The following is a 22,896-nucleotide window of genomic DNA, read 5'->3' on the forward strand; positions in this document are numbered from 1 at the left end:
CATCTGAAGCTTTATATAATTTTATGCTCAATAAAGCTGATGCTCCTTTTAAAAGGTGGCGTCTTATTTACATAATTAAGTTGAGATCATAATATTCTCTCATGTGTACTTCCAACTTCCTGGTAGGCTTTCCTGCAATCCTTGCTTCATTCAGTAGACGGAGGACCACTTGGTACTACTGTGATACATCTGCTCTCCAGAGAATTCCGTTGCACAGGTCCCTGTAGTATATATTTACACCACTGTAACCGACCAGCCGTTATACCTTACTCTGCACCACACATTTGATCTAGTACTTTCCACTCAGTTCTTTAAATTTGCTGTTGTTAATTATTCTTCAGCCTGCTGATAACCCTACCTCATTTTACTACTCCCCAGGCGACTTTTTGTGGTCAAGCACTGGCCCTTTGTAATAACTTATTGGTCTCAAACTTTGTAGTCTCTTCCGTGCACGACTACGTATTTACTCTGCTTGTCAATACCTACCAACTATACAAATTGGTATGGGGCCTAATTTAATTGCTCCCAACACACAACTTTCATGGATTACAGTACGCTAATGGTTTTCGTATTTCTCTTTGATTTACTACGGGATCGCAACACTTTTTCTTGTGCTGAAATCCTCAGTTGAATAAACCATCCCTACTTGTACCGTACTTGACAACTTCTGCTCTCATTCAGACCAAGTCTGAATTGAAACTACTAATGCTAAAAAGAGTCTGGCTTTACATTTTGCCCCACTCCCAAAATATACTTCACCTGAAGGGAACTTTTTCTCTCCGTTTGTTAAAAAAAAACAAGCATTGGCAATCAATCAATCAATCAGTAGAATTTGTATAGCGCGCTACTCACCTGTTAGGGGCTCAAGGCGCTGAGGAGGGGGGGGGGGTCGCTACTGCTCGAACAGCCAGGTCTTGAGTTGTTTCCTGAAGGAGAGATGGTCCAGGGTCAGCCGTAGGTGGGTGGGGAGGGAGTTCCATGTCTTGGCTGCCAGGTAGGAGAAGGATCTTCCTCAGACTGTGGATTTGCGGATTCATGGGACGGAGGCGAGGGCGAGGCTGGCGGAACGGAGCTGGCGGGTGGGTGTGTAGAATGTGAGTCGGCTGTTGAGGTACTTCGGCCCGTGTCGTGGAGAGCCTTGTGTGCGTGGGTGAGGAGTCTGAGCGTGATCCTCTTGTTGACGGGGAGCCAGTGCAGGTCTTTCAGGTGGGCAGAGATGTGGCTGTGGCAAGGGATGTCCAGGATGAGTCGTGCTGAGGCGTTCTGAATGCGCTGGAGTCTTTCTGGAGTTTGGCTGTGTTTCCAGCGTAGAGGGTGTTCCCGTAGTCCAGACGGCTGGTGACGAGGGCCTGGGTGACCGTCTTCCTGGTTTCGGTGGGGATCCATCGGAAGATCTTTCGGAGCATGCGCAGGGTGTTGAAGCAGGATGACGAGACGGCGTTGACTTTCTTGGTCATCGTGAGGGAGGAGTCCAGGATGAAGCCCAGGTTGCGTGCGTGGTCCGTTGGCTTGGGGGCGGTGCCCAGGGCAGGGGGCCACCAGGAGTCGTCCCAGGCGGAGGGAGATGGTCCGAGGATGAGGACTTCCGTCTTGTCTGAGTTCAGTTTCAGACGGCTGATCTTCATCCATTCCGCGACGTCTTTCATTCCTTCTTGTAGGTTGGCTTTGGCGGTGGCGGGGTCGTTGGTGAGAGAGAGGATCAGCTGGGTGTCGTCGGCGTAGGAGATGATGCTGAGGTTGTTTTGGTGTGCGATGGCTACGAGGGGGCTCATGTAGATGTTGAAGAGGGTGGGGCTGAGTGAGGATCCTTGCGGAACGCCACAGATGACGTCGGTGGCCGGGGATCGGAACGGGGGGAGGCGGACTCTCTGGGTTCTTCCGTCGAGGAATGAGATGATCCACTCCAGGGCCGCTCCTTGGATTCCGGTGTTGCTGAGGCGCTGTATCAGGGTGCGGTGGCATACGGTGTCGAAGGCTGCTCAGAGGTCCAGGAGGATGAGGGCAGCAGTGTCTCGGTTGTCTAGCAGGGACCTGATGTAGTCGGTGGCTGCGATGAGGGCGGTCTCGGTGCTGTGGTTTGCTCGGAACCCGGACTGTGAGGGGTCGAGGGATCCGTTGGTCTCGAGGAAGTCAGAGAGTTGTCTGTTGACTGTCTTCTCGATGACTTTGGCTGGAAAGGGGAGGAGCGAGATGGGACGGAAGTTCTTGAGGTCCGTGGGGTCCGCGGTGGGTTTCTTCAGGAGGGCCCTCAGCTCGGCATGTTTCCAGCTCTCCGGGAAGGTGGCGGATGCGAAGGAGCTGTTGATGTTCCGGAGTTGGGGTGCAATGATGGAGTCGGCTTTGTTGAAGATGTGGTGTGGGCAAGGGTCGGTAGGGGATCCGGAGTGATGGTGTTCATCAGGCGGGTGGTGTCTTCGGTGCTGACCGGGGTCAAGGTGCGGAGGGTGGTGGTGGGCGGCGTTGGTTCGGTGGTTGGGTCCATGGTCAGTGCACTGAAGCTGTTGTGTATGTCGGCGATCTTGCGGTGGAAGAACGAGGCGAGTGAGTCGCAGAGGTCTTGCGAGGGAGTGATGTCGTTGTTGCAGGCGCTGGGGTTGGAGAGCTCTTTGACGATGCTGAAGAGTTCCTTGCTGTTGTGGGTGTTGTTGTCCAGTTGTTCTTTGAATGTTGTTTTCTTGGTGGTGCGGATCAGCTGGTGGTGTTTGCGGGTGGCGTTCTTGAGGGCGGTCATGTGTTCTGCTGTTTTCTCGCTTTCTCGAGGGTGCGGCAGGTTTTCTTGGAGTTCTTGCGGTCATTGGTAAACCACGAGGCTTTCCTGCTGCCGGGTCTGCTGGGAGGATTCTTCAGTGGTGCGAGTTCGTCGGCGCAGTTGGTGAGCCACTGTGTGAGGTTGCGGGCTGCTTCGTTGGGGTCCGTCGTGTTGGCGGGGGGGTTCTGGCTGAGGGCGGTGGTGAGCTAGTCGGTGGTGATCTTGCTCCAGCTTCTGCGGGGAGCCTGTTGGGGGTGGTGGTGGGTCGTGGTTTTCCTGAAGTTGAAGTGGACGCAGCTGTGGTCTGTCCAGTGTAGTCCGGTTGAGTGGCTGAAGGAGATGTGCTTGCTGGAGGAGAAGATGGGGTCGAGCGTGTGGCCGGCGTAGTGGGTGGGGATGTTCACCAGTTGCTTGAGTCCGAGGTTGGCGAGGTAATCCAGCAGGGCGGTGGTGTTGTGGTCCTTGTTGTTCTCCAGGTGGAAGTTGAGGTCCCCTAGGAGGATGTAGTCTGTGGAGGTGAGGGCGTGCAGACTGATGAAGTCTGCGATGACTTCGCTGAATTGTGTGCGTGGTCCCGGGGGTCTGTAGATGAGGGTGCCTCTGAGGGTGGTCTTGGGGTCGGTGTGTATCTGGAAGTGGAGGTGCTCGGCGGCGGTGAGGGTGTCGTAGGAGTTGGTCATGATGCGGATGGTGTTTCTGTGGACGATGGCGATGCCTCCTCCTGTTTGGTTGATGCGATCCCTCCGGGTGATCCTGTAGCCCTCCGGGATGGCTATGGCGAAGTCGGGGGCTGAGGAGGCGTTCATCCAGGTTTCGGTGAGGAAGGCGACGTCTGGTGGTGATGTGTCGAGGAGGTTCCAAAGTTCGACGGCGTGCCTGTGGACGGAGCGGGTGTTGAGCAGGATGCACTTGAGGTGGTTGTTGCTGGAGCTTGGCTTGGCGGGTGCGGTGCATGTTTGGAGGCAGGTGAATTTGCAGGCTTGGCAGGTGAAGGGTCCATGGGTGACTTTCGGTTTAGGCTCGGTAGCAGGCTGGGTTCCGGCCGGCGTTGAGTGCGTCGAGGGTGGCGGCGTTGTAGGTCCGTCGGGTGGGCTGGCATCGTCGAGGACCAGGGGGTATGGCGCTGGGCGCGGTCCAGGCGTGGACGGGCGTAGACGGGCTTGCCTTTGGCGCGCCCTTGGTGCGCAATCGGCACGCCGCTGCGCGTGGCCGCTGCGCGTATGCGCAGACTCCCCCATAAATGGCGAAGTGGGAGGGAGGCGCAGCTGGGAGGCGGGAGCGGGGTGGCGAATGAGAAGGGGAGAGGGTACAGAAGGAAGAAGGGGGTGGGGCCGCGGGTGAGCAGCGGCAGGGAGCAGGGTAGAACAGTGGGAAGAAAAAGGCGGCAGAGAATCACAAATAGCAGAAAAATAAACAGGGGCACAACAGTGAGGAAATAGCACAAGTATTGGCACAAAAAATGCAGAAAAACAGAACCAAGAGGCACCTAAGCCGCAGGGGCAGCGGCGAGCAGGCGGCGGAAGTAGGGGGGACCGGCGCACGCAGGAGGAGTCACGCGGCGGGTGGAGCGACCGGCTCTGACGAGGTCAGGTCAGGTCACCATATTGGCATAACCAATAGGTCTCGCATTTGGGACCTTATAAGTGTTTATCCATGCAACAGTTGGTGTTGTTGCACCAAGGATATTCTGCTGCATAACTAAATACTTATAGGGTCTAAAAAGCTAGACCTTTTGGCTATGCCAATGCTTGTTATCTGTTTACTCTGTCTTGTGCCTATGTGCTGAGCGGAGCCCTGGCCAAACCGACTTCATTGCTGAGGTGCCTTTATGGGCTGGGTGCTTTACTGTATGTCAAGAACCTTTTAGCTCCCCTCCTGGTGTTGCCTCAATGTCTCTAGTACACATTAATCAAAAGTGAACCACTTATCTTGTACCAGTCTGGCACTTGGGGTTATTTTTACACAGGTAATTTCCTGAACACCATAATGTCTATCAATTAAAACTAAGCTTTGCAATCTGTTGGTTATCAACTGATTGATATTTCTAGTTAGGATTGACACATAAACACTGGTCTACATTTCGAGGTGACCTTAACTGACTTCTGTTTGGGTTTTAACTGTGTCCTTTTTCCTCTCCAGACCTTGGAACATCCTTTGTTAAAGAGATCCATGACTTTGTGCTGGAGCAGTTCAACTGCAGTCAGGCCGAGCTGCAAAAGATCCTGCATGACGTAGACCGACTACACAGCGAGCTGGGTCCCCTGAAACTGCGCTGTCAAGCTAACGCTGCCTGTGTGGATCTGATGGTGTGGGCTGCCAAGGATGAGCAAGGTAACCATGCTGGGTTGGTCCTTTCCAAAACGGAGACTGTTATCATCTTCATTTATTTAGCTGCAGATTTACATTCCTTTCACACAAAGACACTATTCTGAGCATCAAGAACCTGAACTCTTGTTTTTGCATACCAAACCTAGTGTTAAGTCTTTTTTGAGCTCTCGCTGTTGAACACTCCTCTGGTGTTCCTGTTTTCTGATAGCACTGAACAGTTCTTTCTTTGTTGCCTGCCTCATTGCACTGATCATTATTTCAGTACATGCCATTTTGACATTGTATAGAGTCCGGACTGTGAATTTTGTTCTGTGATTTGGTGCTACTTTTTGTATGCTTGTTTTTACTATTTATCTTATTATGTTTGTTACGGTATTTCTTTGTGACTACATGTGTTTATTTGCGTAAGCTGCATTGTGGTAGGTGGCACTGTAGCGTGTGTCACTGTGCGTGACACACTATGTACATGTCATAGTACTTACATACATCATATCAGAGCATCAAGTAAACTTTTCTGAATGTCACTGAATATGCTTGGCTGCCACTGTATGCATGGTAAAATGCATTACAGTGTAACATCGTCCATTTTGTCGCTGTCTGTATATTTCATTGTATAAGCATCACAAGTGTGTCATTGTGTTTATGTTGGATGCTTGTAACTGCAGATTCCTCATCCTTAGAGCGTCTTCAGGTGCCAGATTGGATCTGGAAGATTTTTAGCATGCCCTTGCATGCAAGTAGGTGGCGGCGTGCAGCTCTGTGTTGACTCTGCTTCGTCCTGGAAGGGACAACTGTTACCGCATGTAGGCACCACCCAAGCATGGAAATTTCATGCCCTTTCATTTCGTGCCTTCGTATGAAGATCCAGGGCTACCTCCTACCTTTTCTTGTCAATTTATTAGCTTTTTTTCACAATATTGGAGTGTTCAAGGGAAGATGTCTCATCCTAAAACGCCATGGTGCACCCGGCCTGGAGGAGGCAATTCCACAGCTGGTCTAGATACACTCTGAATTTCTGGGTGCGTCTGTGATGCTGCAACACATTGAGGAATTCAAGGAGGCCATGCTCAGTATTCTTGGTATCCTAACAGCTCCCTCTAGCACACCTTTGGGTCCCATGTATTTGCAGAGGCCTCCAGTCAGGTTACTGCCGGCAGGTCCACCCATGGCGCAGTCAGTGCTTCGTGAACTTACTTTGGGTTCAGCTTCGATTTTGAAGCCAAATCTATGCCTGGCACCACAATCCTTTCTACTGTGTTGACGATGGACCACTGCTGGAAGGAGATGACAATCGTATTGTTCTTTCTTATTCTGAACTGAATCCCTCTCTACCTTAGCCGATGCCGCATTCTGGTACAGTTCTGATGTGCCCAGCCCCAATCATTCTGACCCAGACAGAACATTATCTTTGCCAAGGAACCGCTTTCCAGTGCTCCACCAGCTTTTTGAATCGGACTCTGACTGTAGTAGATCATCTTTTGGCGATGATGGTTGTGATGAGTTTGTCCCTCAATATGATGATGATCGTTTTTATGTAAGAGACTAGTGGGCTGAACACTTCCCCTGACAAGGGGCTGATTTCACATCCAGCCCTTCCACTCAGGAATCTGCGTTGTTTTCCGTTGCCATCAGATGGGCGACAGACATTTTGGATGTACAGTTACTTTCCATTGACGTAAAAAGCAGTCTCCTTACAGTGGTGTTACTGCCCAGATAATTCCCATCATAACGCTTACTGCCCTTCAACCAGGCTCTAACCAACACCCTGGTGGGCACTTGCAACAAACCTTTCTCTTGCCCATCAGTAAACAGACAGGTAATAAACACGTCATCACAGATGTTCCCCCTTGTCCTTTCAGGGTAAGGGATCCAACAGATAACACCCAGTCTTGTAGGGACAGAGGACCTACCAATACTCAGCACCTTGAGACCCTTACATGTTAGTATTTGTGCTTTACAAGCCGTTGATTGATGGATTGATTGACTCAACCCCTCTGGCAGCAACCCCCTAGCCACTTTATTTTACCCTTAGTGACACATGACCACCCGTGGGAGGCAGGATCAGACATTTTCTCCAAAGGTGGCAAATGATTACATCTGACACATGGGTCCTGTAGATAGTCCAACAAGGCTGTTCCCTGCCATTCATTTCCATTCCCTCTGCATCTCCCACCCTCATCAGAGCAACATTTGGAGGATCATTTGTCCATTTTACTGAGGGATGTGCAGACTCATTTGGGCAAAGTAGTTATCTATATGGTTCCATCCTTGGATATTGGAACTTGGGGTTACTGCTGATATTTCCTGGTGCCAAACAATGTTTGAGACCTCTGTCCCATTCTAGCCCTTTGACCCCCTCAGTTCTTTCCAGCAGAAGGACAAATTCAAGATGCTCATGCTGGCCCATGTTCCATCGACCATGATCCCAGGGACTAGGGGTGGCATTGGACCTGCAGGATTCTGATTTTCATGTCCCCGTCCTGTACATCCACAGATGCTACCTGCAATTCAAGGTGGACCACAAGCATTTTCAGTTTGCCGTGCTCCCTTTCGGCCTCACCAGTGCCCTTCGGGTGATGGTGGAGCTCACTGTTCATCTTTGGAATTCGGGCACCATTCTTCCCCTATTTCAATGGCTGATAGATGAGGGCAGGCTAGCCAGAGTCTGTCGTAGGCCACCTCCACCTGACGGCAACTCTTTTTATATCGCTGGGATTCACGATCAACCTGCCGATATCATAACTAACTGCTTTGCAGAAGCTCCCTTTCAACAGAGCCATCTTGCGCTTCTAGGCCACATCTCCAGATCAACAACTCCATCACATTTGGGCTATGTTTCTTATGTTTCGGCCTCTGTACTGGGTTTCAGTGAGGATGGCTCTGATACTTCTTGGCCTACCGGCCCCCAGCATCCTGCTCGCTGTTCTTTGCAGACGGCACACCTTACAGAAGTATATGAAGTCTCAGTAGATCCAGCACCAGGGGAACTTGTCAGATTGTGTTGCAATGTGATCCCTTTTTTGAGGGTCACCCTAGTTTTCATTCTCTTGGGACTCGCAGGCAGTATTGAACTCTAGCACTGGGAAACTGCTATACAGTATCTAGAGTATCTTCTCTGAGCCTAAAACGTGAAAATTGGCTTAAAACCTGATTGGCACATTTAACTTTTCCTAAAAGGCCATAGCATATGGTCTGGATATACACCCATGGACTGAAAGTTAAATGCCACTTGTGGACTCGACCACCTATTGTGCCAGCCACCACATTGCAGTGAAAAATATGGTTTCAGGTCTACAATGTGTAGCCTGACTGTAGCAGCTTGAACCCTGCTTCCCGTCCCTGTCAAAATAACCCCTTTTGACACATAGGTCAACCTGTTTGTAAATATTAAGTAAGTCACCCCAAGCACACACAAGGTAGGGTGATAATATTTAAGAGTAGAACATGTGTGACATTACAGATTTCATGTTTCCCCAGTGACTAGGTGTAAAGCGACATTTTGTCACTCGTCAAGTCAAGTCAAGTCAAGTCAAGAGATTTATATAGCGCGCTACATACCCAGAGGGTTTCAAGGCGCTTGAGGAAGGGTGGGGAATTAATTGTCGAATATCCAGGTTTTAAGTTGTTTTCTGAATGTAAGGTGGTTCTGAGTGAGGCGAAGGTGAGTGGGAAGTGAGTTCCAGGTTTTAGCTGCCAGGTAGGAGAAGGATCTGCCTCCCATGGTGGTTTTGTTGATGCGGGGTACAGTTGCGAGGGCTTGGTTGGAGGATCGTAGGTGACGGGAGGGGGTGTAGAAGGAAAGTCGTGAGTTGAGGCATTCGGGTCCAAGTTCGTAGAGTGATTTGTGTGCGTGGGTTAGGAGGCGGAAAGTAATCCTCTTGTTAACGGGGAGCCAGTGGAGGTTTTTCAGGTGTCCAGAGATGAGGTCTTTGCGCGGGATGTCTAGTATGAGTCTGGCTGATGCGTTCTGGATGCGTTGGAGTTTTTTCTGGAGTTTTGCGGTGGTACCGGCGTATGGGGTGTTGCCGTAGTCCAGGCGGCTCGTGACCAGTGCGTGGGTGACCGTTTTTCTAGTTTCGGTGGGGATCCAGCGAAATGTTTTTTTGAGCATGCGAAGAATATTGAAGCAAGAAGATGAGACGGCGTTGACTTGTCTGTTCATAGAGAGTGAGGAGTCCAGGATGACCCCTAAGTTCCGTGCGTGGTCCGTCGGGATGGGTGCTTTTCCAAGGGACTCTGGCCACCACGAGTCATCCCAGGCGGAGGGGGAGGTGCCTAGGATAAGGACTTCAGTTTTGTCTGAGTTCAGTTTCAGACGGCTGTGCTTCATCCACTCGGCTACTTCTTTCATTCCTTCATGTAGGTTGGTTTTGGCGGTGTTAGGGTCTCTGGTGAGTGATAGGATCAGTTGAGTGTCATCAGCGTAGGAGATGATGTTGAGGTTGTGTTGGCGAGCTATGGCTGCAAGGGGGCTCATGTATACGTTGAAGAGGGTGGGGCTGAGTGAAGAACCCTGTGGCACGCCGCATATGACTTCGGTGGCTTCTGATTTGAATGGGGGAAGGCGAACTCTCTGAGTTCTTCCGGCAAGGAACAAGGTGATCCATTCCAGTGCTTTTCCTTGGATTCCGATGTTACTGAGGCGTTGTATTAAGGTGCTATGACAAACTGTGTCAAAGGCTGCGGAGAGGTCGAGGAGGATGAGGGCGACTGTGTCTCCGTTGTCTAGCAGATTACGGATGTCGTCTGTTGCTGCGATGAGTGCGGTCTCAGTGCTGTGTTTGGCTCGGAAGCCGGACTGAGAGGAGTCGAGGGATTTGTTGGTCTCGAGGAAGGCGGCAAGTTGGTTGTTGACAGCTTTCTCAATGACTTTGGCCGGGAATGGGAGGAGCGAGATGGGGCGGTAGTTTTTGAGTTCGGTGGGGTCAGCTGTGGGTTTCTTCAGAAGGGCGCTGAGTTCGGCATGTTTCCAACTTTCCGGAAAGATGGCGGAGTTGAGGGAGCAGTTGATGACGTCTCGGAGATGTGGTGCTATGATGGAATCTGCTTTGTTGAAGATGTGGTGAGGGCAAGGGTCTGTGGGGGATCCAGAGTGGATGGAGTTCATCAGGCGGATGGTGTCCTCAGTGGAGATTGGGTTCCAGTAATTGAGGATGTTCAAGGGGGGTGGGGGTACTGCAGAGGGTAGGGTGGGTTGGAGTTCGGGTCGGTTGTCAAAGCTGTTGTGGATGTCTGCAATCTTGTTGTGGAAGAATGAGGCTAGGGAGTCGCAGAGGGCTTGAGAGGGGCTGATGTCGTTGGAGTTGGCTGAGGGGTTGGTAAATTCCTTGACGATGTTGAATAGTTCCTTGCTGTTGTGGGCGTTGCTATCTAGTCGGTCCTTGAAAGCGGCTATCTTGGCAGACCGGATTAGTTGGTGGTGTATACGGGTGGCATTTTTGAAGGCGTCCTTGGTGCTGGTGTTTGGGTCTTTTTTCCAGGCCTTCTCAAGGGAGCGGCAGAGTTTCTTGGATTTCTTAAGATCATCGTTGAACCAGGAGGTCTTCTTGCTGCCTAGTTTGATTTGATGTTTTTTCAATGGTGCTAGGGTGTCTGCGCTGTTGGAGAGCCATTGGGTGAGGTTAATGGCTGCTTGGTCAGGGTTTGAGGAGTGGGCGGGGGGATTTTGAAGAAGTGATGAGGAGATCTGGTCGATGGTGATTTTGTTCCAGTTTCTTCGCAGAGTGGGTTGAGGATGGTTGTTGGAAGTGGTCTTGTTGTAGGTAAAGTGAACGCAGCTGTGATCCGTCCAGAGGAGAGCTGTGGTGTGGCTGAAGGAGATATGTTTGCTGGAAGTGAAGATAGGGTCAAGTGTGTGACCTGCGATATGGGTGGGGGTAGTGACAAGTTGTTTGAGTCCGAGGTTGGTGAGGTTGTCCAGAAGGGTGGTGGTGTTGCGGTCATTATTTTTTTCAAGGTGAAAGTTGAGGTCTCCCAGAAGAATGTAATCCTCGGAGGGGAGGGCGTGTGGGGTGATGAAGTCCGTGATGTCCTCACTGAATTGTGCCCGGGGACCTGGTGGCCTGTAGAGGAGGGTGCCTCTGAGTGTGGTCTTGGGGTCGATGTGGATCAGGAAATGAAGGTGCTCAGAGTTGGCGAGATTGACGTCAGAGCTGGTTGAGATGCGGATGGAATTCTTATGGACGATAGCGATGCCTCCTCCTGTTTGGTCGGTACGGTCCTTACGGATGATCTTATAGCCTTCCGGGATGGCAGTGGTGATATCTGGGGCTGATGTGGCGTTCATCCATGTTTCAGTTAGGAAGGCGACGTCTGGAGAGATGGTGTCAAGCAGATTCCAGAGGTCGAGGGTGTTGAGCAGGATGCATTGTAGGTGTTTGGTGTCAGACAACTGTTTTGTGTTCGTGGGTGAGGGGTTGTTCTTTGTGCCGTCGAACTTGCAGGAGAGGCAAGAGAAGGGTCCATGGATGTGTCCGGGAGCGGCTTGGACGCAGTTGGGGGGGCAGCCGGGGTTTAGGGCTAGGAGGGTGGAGGCGGTGTATGTAATGCGGGTGGGGTGGGGGGTACGAGGGCCAGGGGGTCTGGCGCTGGGCGCGGTCCAGGCGCGGACGGGCGTAGACGGGCTTACCTTTGGCGCACCTTCGGCGCGGATTGGGCGCGGTCGCTGCGCGTAAACGCTGCGCGCGGGTGCGTCTGACATAAATGGGTGGGGGGGAGGGGGAGGGGCGAGGGGGGCTCAGCTGGGAGGCGGGGCGGGCTCTAGAGGACGGGCTTGCAGGGAAAAACAACAACCACCAAATGGCGGCGTGTGGTAAAGCACGAGCAGCAAAGCGCCAAGCACTACCAGTAAAGCGCCACAGAAGAGAGCAACGAAGGCACACTCAAATTAAATGCGCAACAATTACAATTGATCTATGCAGACAAAATGAGGCACATTTAAAGCTAATCGTTACAGTGCAAAATAACGCGCTAAAAGTAAGAAGCCAGATCCCAAGCGCAGCTCTGTGCAATTATCGCGTTCTAAGTATCAGAGCAGGAATTTCAAGCGCAGTATAACGATACCAGAAACCAGTTCTCTAGCAGGGAGCCAGGGGAGCGACTGCTCACAGCAGCGATGAGACAGTCACAGCGCTTCCGGGGACGGGAGCGCTATATGTAATCAGTGGGAGGGGGGCTCAGCTGGGAGGCGGGGCGGGCTCTAGAGGACGGGCTTGCAGGGAAAAACAACAACCACCAAATGGCGGCGTGTGGTAAAGCACGAGCAGCAAAGCGCCAAGCACTACCAGTAAAGCGCCACAGAAGAGAGCAATGAAGGCACACTCAAATTAAATGCGCAACAATTAGAATTGATCTATGCAGACAAAATGAGGCACATTTAAAGCTAATCGTTACAGTGCAAAATAACGCGCTAAAAGTAAGAAGCCAGATCCCAAGCGCAGCTCTGTGCAATTATCGCGTTCTAAGTATCAGAGCAGGAATTTCAAGCGCAGTATAACGATACCAGAAACCAGTTCTCTAGCAGGGAGCCAGGGGAGCGACTGCTCACAGCAGCGATGAGACAGTCACTCGTGAGGCTGTAAGTGGTATATAGGAAAAGTCAAAGTATAAATTGCATATTTAAACCTATAACATTTGACTTGTACTAGCTACAGACTGTATTAAAAGACTTATTTTTATATTTAATAAAAATCAAATCTAATGGTGAGCTTGGATTTTTATTAAATATATTGGAGATGTAACGTTTAGAAAGATACCTTTCCTGTGCTTGAAATTGCTGAAGGCTAATTTGCATTAGCAGTCCAGTGACTGCCCAGTCTGTATTTGGCGAGAATTAGGTGTGAAGAGTTGTGAACACTGCTCCAGAGACAATGTTCTGGGTGTGGATACTAAGAGGTTCTTCTGAGCACTTCAAGTCAGTAATAAATTGTCAGTGAAAAGTCTTTCTTCAAATGTTAGTTTCAGGCGGCACAGTTTCTTTTCACAGTTTCCAAAATAGATTTATTCATTATTCCAAGTCGTAATCCAATGAACTCTGCTCCAATTCAAAAGAAATAAACGCAGCCAACACGTGTTTCGTCTTGCCCAAATATAGCAATTGACTTCTTCAGGGCTGCAACCCAAATAACAATACATAAGAATACCATAGTACAGCACATTCACACAATGTTAAAAGTACCATTACTTGGTCAAAAGCTCCAAAGGAAAGTTCACAATAGTTACACATCCACAAGCCAACCAGTGTTAATAGAATAGACGGATAGAACCAAGTCCCCAACAAGATATGTTATGTTCTGCTATGTTCTGGGTGTGGCAGTTAATTTCTTCACCTGGCAGGAAGATCAGTTGGAGGTGGGCACAGGAAATTAATTAACTCAAAAGGGGACTGAAATCTGTTTATGCCAGATGATGGAACAAGTTTGGGGCTTTGGATGGCACCCATAAAGTGGACCTATTGCAGACTAAACTTTCGGATGTGTTACTATTTGTTTTTTCTTTGACGCAGAAAGGACTTGGAGTGGGCAGTGTTAAAGGTTACCTGTTGGCCCTTTCAGCCTTTTTGTAGTGACTAGACCAGCCATCTTTGTTTAAATCGCCTATTGTGATGTGTTCCTTTAAGGTTTGCTCCACATGTTTATCCCAAATCCTTTTGAGTGGAGACCTTAATCTGGTTCTTACTTTCGTTACCTGTACCTTGTTTGAACGGTTATATTGCTGTCCCTGCATCTCCTGATTCCGAAGCCAGTTTTCCTCATTGTGATCACTACAGCTCGTCACATCAGGCAGATCAGGCCTTTGTGGTGATCTCTGGGGCAAAGAAAGGCAAGGCAGTGCAAAGAGGAACCTTATCCTAGTGGATATTCCTCTGCATCAAGATTTTCTAGGGGTGGCCAAGAGGCAGTCGATTGAGGGCTTACTCCAACAGAGCCATACTGAGCTGGCATGACGAGCGCCTGTCCTCGAAATTTCAAGCTGCTCCATAGGCATCAGTTCTTACGTTCACGAAACACTATTTCCTTGATAGTTAGGTCTGACTTGAAGGACATTTTGGCCGGTCGACCCTGCATGACTTTGTATTGTAAGTCATTTCATAGACCTACCACCGGGAAGGTACTGCTTTGGTATCTATTCTAAAGGAATCCGCAGTTAGAAATATCCATCAGGGGAACAAGTTACTTACCTTTAGTAATGCTCTTTCTGGTGGGTAGTCTATCTAACCGCAAATCCCTCATCTCCCCGTTCTATGAAATGGACACTTTTCCATCTACAAATGTCTTAATTTAGAGATCTGCACACTGGTATGAACAGTTGGTTTTTGAGCTCCACATTACAAACTGCAGACGGTTTACAGAAAGAAAGTGACGTCAGTGTACTTGGGTGGCCCTAAATGTGGATCCAGACCCCACTTCCGGGATGGAGTAGAGCAGAGGCAGAGCTGCACTGCACAAACTACCGGGGCGCAGGGGCTATTCTAAAGATCTTCCAGATCCAGTCTGGTGCCTGGAGATATCCTAAAGGTGAGGAATCTGCAGTTAGGGTATCCACCAGAAGCAAAGTAACTTGCTCGCTTTCATGTTTGTGTAATCACATGTGTGTCAGAAAAATGCATTAGAGTGTATGTGCATTATTGTGTCACTTTTTGCTTATCCCTGATTTTCAGTTTATATTGGTTTTACTGTGCGCACAAACGTACTCTTCGTTTCTCTTCTTTTGCACCAGGTGCTGAGAACCTTTGCATCAAGCTGTCTGAGAAACTGCAGTCCAAGACATCCAGCAAGGTCATAATTGCCCATATGCCACTTCTGATCTGCTGTCTCCAGGTTAGTACGCGCAGAGCAGAGTCCACGGCTCTGCAAACTGCCTGGGTCATTGGTTTGTCTTTATTGGAAAATGTACTGCTACTAGTATTTGGCCTGTCTACATTGGCTCATTGACTCGCTGAAAACGACTCTTTAGAAAGAAGTAAAACATTGAAGAGCAACCTGTGTAGGTAATGTATAGACCATCTCTGTGTTTGGCAGGGACCTACCTTGAAATTTTAAAGAAATTACAGACAAGACACAACAATGTGTAGTGAAAGTGCAAATCACAAACAACGGTTTTGCTCATAAGGAATCTGATAATCTGAAAACTTGTTTTCTTTAATGATAACTTTAGTTTTTACTCCTTTTTCAGGGTGCATCATTTTGTCAGGGCTGTTAGCGCTAAGGAAGTATCTGGATATGTCGAAACATACATGTTGTCTTTGCCACTAATTTCTTAGCTGCTGAAGCTTGCATCAATGGAACTACAGCTTCGTTCTGACACTTTAAGTTGCATGCTTCACCCGTAAAATCATCCAAATGAGTAGTTTAGTACTTTATCTTCCAGAGCTTAGGTTGGCTGCAGATTTTAGAGAGTGTGGTGGGGGAGTAAAATCTGGCTGCCCGGTAGAACTGGGAGTTCCTAACAACTGTAGCATGAATTCAGTGATCAGCCATTGCAGGTTTCGAAAATGTATTGAAATTATTGAAATATACTTGTAGAAATACATATTCTAATACTTGTCTCTCTTGCCTACACCGCTCTTCTCATTTGGCAGCTTCCATTCCCTCCAAACATTTAATGCAGCCACTCTAGGTAGTTACTTCTGCTTCTTCTCCTTTGATTTCTTGGATACTGAACTGTGTTGGAGAGCTACTGTGGTGCAAATATATATATATATATATATATATATATATATATATATATATATATATATATATATATATATATATATATATATATATATATATATATATATATATATATATATATATATATATATATATATATATATACCATTTATTGCCAGTTTCTGTGCTCCTGGGTGGCCCTTTCATATCATGAGGATGAAAGACAGTTGGGGAAGAAGAGTTGTTAATATGATTCTGTTGATTGCCCGATTCCTCTGCGCTGACAGTGGATTCACCCGTTAAAAAATAGTCTGCTCATTAATGAAGTTTATGAACACCAGCATTATGTGGTTTAGTTCATGAAAACTGTGTCCGTATGATTTTGTATTTTATTCAGGGTTTAGGTCGGCTTTGTGAACTGTTTCCCGTTGTAGTCCATTCCGTGACACCATCACTGAGAGACTTCCTTGTGTGCTGAAAGAATGGGCGGAAGCCAATCTGGAGTCATCGAGAAAGCTAATGACAATTTTGGTAAAATACGCGGAATTGGACCGCGCAAAATTACAAGAAAAAATAGATGAGCTAAATGAAGAAATAAATAACATGGGACAAACAGAGGAAGCAAATAAACTAAGACAGGAAATGACCAATAGGCTTCAAAAAGAGGAAGAAAAAATAAGAGAGCGCAAAACGTACAAGTATCACCGAGACAAAAACGATTACGAGTGTGGCAGAATTTTCACTTTCGCAAAAAAATATGAAAACATGAAAATCTCAAAATTCAGTGGCATAAGAGGTGCAAAGCAAGACTCCCGACAAGATATGCAGGGAGGATCATCAACCTCTAGTTTAAGCTCAGCAATTGAAAGTGACTCTGAAGAGATAAGATCTGGACGAGTACCAATAAATATAACAATGGTGGAAGAGCTTGATTTTTTAGTCGAGGAACAGAAACAAATCCTTCGGCCAAAGCGCCAAACATCAAAACCGCCGGGAAAATCAAAAGCCAAAGCCGCAAACGAAGAGAAAGGAGACGGGCAAGGAAAAGGAGAACCGACAAGGAGATATCAAACGCGCAGGTGGAACCGAAAATAGGATCCCCCAATACAATGATGGCGCCAACAGCAATTACAGTCACAAATCTATCTGACATAACGTTGAATTCTGCTGAACTACAACTTCTGTCCTTGGGGTTGTCCTTTGCCCCGGAAAGTACCTTCGACTACGCGAAAACGCGAATGGATATTTACAAAGGGATCAGGAAACTAAAACTGCGCAAACACCATCTGATAAAAAGCGGTAAAGAAATAATAACACCTGAAACACCTTTTACAAATGAACAAACTGAAGGAGACCAAATGTTTAATACCCAAGAAAGGCAGTTCATTGAGGAATTGGCGGAAATGGAAACTACACAAACACAAAACGGTGAATCTCTTACTGAGTCAGAAAACCCAACAGAAATAAATACAACTTGTACTACTAATTTTAAACCTCGATCTAAGTTTGTCCCAATAATGCCAAGAGATGGGATAGACATCTACCATGAACAGATCACGAAGGAACTGAAAGATCTTAATATGGCTATAAACAAACCAAAAAACAGGAAGAAAAGAAATATGGAAAAAAGATACAAACAACTGATGAGTAAACTATCTAAAAACAGACAAGTGGTAATAAGGAATGCAGATAAAGGGGGCAATCTAGTTATCTGGAAGAAAACAGACTACTTACTAGAAGCCCAAAAGCAACTTATGGATCAGGACTGTTACCGCAGATGTGACCCAACTATTTTGAAATTGACAAATGAAAAACTATATGCCAAGTTACTTGCGTGGAAAAGCAAAGGTTTGATAAATAAGGAGGAATTTTTATTTCTAAAAAATATCACTCCAACAACACCGGTGCTATATTTCATTCCAAAGCTTCACAAGAATAAGTCAAACCCGCCTGGCAGGCCGATCATTTCTGCAATAAACAGCCTAACAGAACATATGTCGCAATATATTGACCACTTTCTACAAGAACATGTCCAACATTTACCCTCATATCTGAGGGACACAGGGGACTTCTTGGCTAAAATAAAAGATATAAAGTGGCAATCTGACTTCCTGTTGATAACAATGGACATCACCTCGTTATATACGAGCATCAGCCATAGAGATGGCCTGCGGGCCACGGAATTCTATTTAAATCAAAGAGACATTGTTTATGCAGAACATAGCAAAATGTTATTGGACATGATGGAATTCTGTTTATTTAATAACATCTTTCTCTTCCAACATAACCTGTACCAACAAATAAGAGGCGTAGCTATGGGAGCCAGTTTCTCCCCTAGCTACGCCTGCCTCCATATGGGGTGGTGGGAGGAATTGATTCTCCATCGAAACTTCAACAACACACTGAACGATCATGTAAAATGTTGGTGGAGATATATCGATGATCTGTTTATTATATGGCAAGGCACCAAATCAGAGGCAGAAATATTCATTGATAAGCTTAACCAAAATGACATTAACTTGAACTTTACTGCAGATATCAGCCCTACAAATGTAACATTCTTAGATGTAGAGGTGTTTATTGAAAATGGTAATCTGGAGACAAAAATACACAGAAAGCCAACAGCTGTAAACTCCATACTACATGCAACCAGCCATCACCCTAAACACCTTATAGACAGCATACCATACGGTGAAATGCTACGAATCAAACGCATATGTAGCACACCAGAAGAACTCTCCAAAGCACAAGAATCAAGCAAGAACAGATTCTTAGAACGAGGGTACTCTATAAATTGCATTGAAAAGGCAATAACAAAAAGCAACGAGGTAGACAGAAGTGCCCTCTTAGAAACAGCCTTAGCAAAAACAAATACACATGTGTCCAACACAAAGAAACCACAAGATGACGACTTCAGAATGATTGTAAGCTATAACAAACAAAACAAAGAAATTGGTCGAATTATTCGAAAAAATTGGCCATTGGTTAAGAATGACCCGGTATTAGGTCCTCACTTACCAAGCAAACCAACAGTCACTCATAGAAGAGCACCGAACATGAGAGACAGATTAGTAGTTAACAATCCAATAGAAGTCGCTAAGAAGAACTGGTTTAACCAGAGACGAGGTTTCTACAAATGTCAAACGTGTAAAGCTTGCTTGAATGGGGTGAACAAAAAGAGTTTTGCACTAGCATTTGGAAAAGGTGAACAACAGATTAAACATATGCTAACGTGCAAAACGGAATATGTGGTCTATATCCTCGAGTGTCCCTGCAATTTAAGATATGTGGGAAGCACGAAATTGCAGGGACATAAAAGAATATTGCAACATATACGTGCAATTAAAAACAAAGACCCGAGTTACCCAGTTGCCCGTCATTTCAATGAAAAACATCAGGGAGATGTCAAATCACTGAAATACTACCTCATTGACACAATACCCCCAAGTAAGAGAGGAGGGGATCGGGATGAAAAACTACGAAGATTGGAAACTAGCTATATATTGAAGCTAGATTCTAAACAACCGTATGGGCTTAATATAACTGAAGATTTGTATACATGCCTATAATAACAGTCAAGAGGAGGGAAGTATAGAAAAAGTGTAAATGGAGTATAGTGAAAGTAACAGAACAACAAACATATACCCACAAACAATTCCCCTGGTAAATATAAATGAGTTTAGTATATCACAAAAGACATAGCCGTAACAGAAAACAATAAAAACTGCATAAAAAGGTTTTTAATAGCAATTGATTTTTAACAAAACATCTCATTGATAAAAAATCATGAATTGTATGTTGCTACACTTCTTTTAGGGTGTTTTCTTTTCTCTTTTTCTGTCATCTGGGTTTACACGATAACACGTTTCTTTTTTCTTTTCTTTTAATTACCGTCCTTATCAGAGGCTTCCGAATAGGACCTTTTAAACCACATTAAAATCTGTCCAGAAACACACAAGTGGCCCCAACAAAACAATTTCATAGATACTAAACATATGTAAAGTGAAAATCTATAGGGATATTATCTTGCACATGCGAATTTGCACAGAGCGAGAAGAGAAATGAGTCTTTTCTAATCAAATGTATATATATTTATTTATTTATATATTTATTACACTCTTTTAAATCTGCTCTAGGGTATCTATACCGTGATACAATGCACTTTATTGCGAAATTTGCACAGAAAGATAAATTGAATATGTACATATTACTATGTAAATGTGTCTTAAGGTATTTATACCGATATGAAATGTATGCCAATATGCAATGTGGAGCCAAAAATGCTTCTATAGCGAATGTACAGATTTGTTATTACAATTAGAGCACTGTCACTTTAAATTGCATCACCAACAAAAGAGAAAAAAATGCAAATGTTGGTATATAAGAAACCAGGTGACCATTTACTGTGTCATGTGATCAAGGTACGTCAGTACCGAAACGCGTAATGGCCGACTGAGTAGCAGCTAATAAACCAACGATTTTTCTACTAACCTGGGTCTGTGCTCCATGTGTCTCTTCGGGAGAAGAGAGCGCCTGCGTCTTTGCTTGCGAAGTGGAGTGGCGGTAATATATATATATATATATATATATATATATATATATATATATATATATATATATATATATATATATTACCATTTATTGCCAGTTTCTGTGCTCCTGGGTGGCCCTTTCATATCATGAGGATGAAAGACAGTTGGGGAAGAAGAGTTGTTAATATGATTCTGTTGATTGCCCGATTCCTCTGCGCTGACAGTGGATTCACCCGTTAAAAAATAGTCTGCTCATTAATGAAGTTTATGAACACCAGCATTATGTGGTTTAGTTCATGAAAACTGTGTCCGTATGATTTTGTATTTTATTCAGGGTTTAGGTCGGCTTTGTGAACGGTTTCCCGTTGTAGTCCATTCCGTGACACCATCACTGAGAGACTTCCTTGTGGTTCCTTCTCCAGTCCTGGTGAAGCTCTACAAGTACCACAGCCAGAATCCTACAGGTAAGAGAGTTTCTCAGCCTTTGCAATCTGGCAATATGCTCTCAGCGATGATTTTCAGAATATGTGCTTAATGTACCAGACAACCCCCACTTACCTCTCCTCCTCAACTACAAACCTGGAAATGGGATTCATAAGGCACACGTTTAGTCCAGGAGGTTTAAAAAAGTGGCAGAAATGTTTACAGCTTCTGCATTCCTCCTGTTCTTTCTTTGCACCCAGTGTTTCTATGGTTTGGAACTGACCCTTTGGACACCATGATAATGTGAAGTACTCTTTAGAATCCTCCAGACCCTGAGTTCCAAGCACTTGGTTAGCATCACATACCATGTGCTTGTTTTATACGTCATCCTACACAAACCCAGATTGCGAGAACTGATACATTCTTAAGGTTCTTTGTGAAATGTGTGCTCTCTTCTTCCCTCAGCTCCACACCACACACCCACTGCCTCATAGCTAATTATGCCAGAAATCCTGCAAGTATTTCCATAAAGTATTGAACTATACCAGAAATTCCTCGACCCTCATTCTCCTGCATATACTGATTGTTTCATTTCAAATTCCTATGCACTGGGCAAATCTGAAGTGACCAACTACCTGACCTCAAGCCCACAATGTCTCCCATCTTACAGCACTTGTGCTTGCATGAGTCCTTCCTTCTGAAAGTCCTCTGGCATGCCTCACTCCTCTCGCTAACCACTCAGCAGCACGTTTTCTTTCTTTCAGCTGAGATTAATCTACTTTTTCGTCTGCAGGTAAATCTTTCACAGGCTAGGACAGTATCTTGGTTGACTGTCCTTCGCTTCTGAGAGAAGGAAATGTGCTTAGAAATGATAATGAACTGTTTGGGGCACAGGACATCTTTGCTGTAGCAGTATCGGAAGATATTTCAAACCTCTTTTTAATGTCTCCATACTTCAACTACCCTTGCAGATAGAAGAAGATCTCAAATCTCCTCTCAGTTATTTAGGACAGACCTCAACTGTCCTCTTTGATATCTGGGCAGACTTCAACCCTCCTGATAAATATCTCTGAAAGGTCCACTATCTTCTTGGATATCTTGGGTAGCCATGAATGGCCTTACTGAATTATCAAAGGCTACCCCAACTATTCCCTCTCACATAGTAGAGCTTGCAAAGGTATGACTGCTGAGATAGCTGGGTATACCTCCATATTCTTGCTTGAATACGTCTAAATAACTTCTCAGGAGACTTTCAAGGCATACCTCAATTATCATCACTGAGATTTCTAATGCAGACCTGAACTATACCTGACCATATAGTTCTGCAGCTGATCTGCATTATCCCCACTGAGGTATTGGGGTTCGCCTCCCCTATCCCTAATCATGTATGCAGAAACCTGAGTATCCAACATAACTGGCATGGCATGAATTTTGACTGCACAATATCTCAACCCATTGACAGTACTTTTCTTTGTAATTGCTTTTGTTATTGGTAATTACAAGGCACAAAGTACAGTTCAACAAGGGGAGCGACCACCGGAACTTTGGCGCTGGCTCAGTGTGCTACTGATGTTGACCAAAGCGAAAGCTCACATTCTTAAGCTGCTCAGAACGAGAGGGGATTCCCGCATGAGCAGATAATTTTGGGAGACCTTCTTACTTACTGTTGAGGCAAAAACCGATGAGTGCCTACCATGACTCACGCTTAAGTAAGCCCAAACATAGTTTGCGTAGACAGACGTACGGATATACCAACTCCCTCCTGCCTGCCTGCAGAACACATGGGGATTCATGATCACTGAACCCGCACACCGTTTGCTCTACCTGGGACACACATGGGGCCTCATACTTCCCTAACACATGACATAATTACTGGTACTATCACAGTAGTACCCCCATCCCTCTTCTGGCGGCTGGCTAGGGATAATTGCTCGCATGTTGCTCCTACTCACCATCCTCTTGGCCGCCTCCACACCCGTTAGTTGGACACCCTTTTCATCTAGCGCAGTTTCCCATGCTTTTATACTTTGGTTTTCCTTTTTTATCTTTTTCAGTGGAGAAATATTGTTAAAATGTTTGTTAATGATTTCTCCTCAAGGTACGATCCAGAGCTGGAAACATTTCCACCAAACAGTCAATATTCATTTAAAGTATGTGCCTATGCTTTAATATGTTTGTTGGCTCACCTACAGATGCTGTAATTTATAAGCAA

General features: G+C 46.1%; 1 protein-coding gene across 2 annotated transcripts in view; it reads left to right on the forward strand.

Annotated features, from left to right (window-relative positions):
* PI4KA (phosphatidylinositol 4-kinase alpha) overlaps positions 1-22,896 on the forward strand; it is a 517,988-nt gene that overhangs the window by 108,940 nt on the left and 386,152 nt on the right. For both annotated transcript variants that reach the window (XM_078667865.1, XM_078667866.1), the window contains exons 11-13: positions 4,889-5,080; positions 14,795-14,895; positions 20,596-20,725. In XM_078667865.1, coding sequence (XP_078523991.1) covers positions 4,889-5,080; positions 14,795-14,895; positions 20,596-20,725 — 423 coding nt within the window. The remainder of the gene's footprint in view (positions 1-4,888; positions 5,081-14,794; positions 14,896-20,595; positions 20,726-22,896) is intronic.

This window comes from Lissotriton helveticus, chromosome 11, assembly GCF_964261635.1.
Source record: "Lissotriton helveticus chromosome 11, aLisHel1.1, whole genome shotgun sequence".
In the NCBI taxonomy this organism is placed as follows: domain Eukaryota; kingdom Metazoa; phylum Chordata; class Amphibia; order Caudata; family Salamandridae; genus Lissotriton; species Lissotriton helveticus.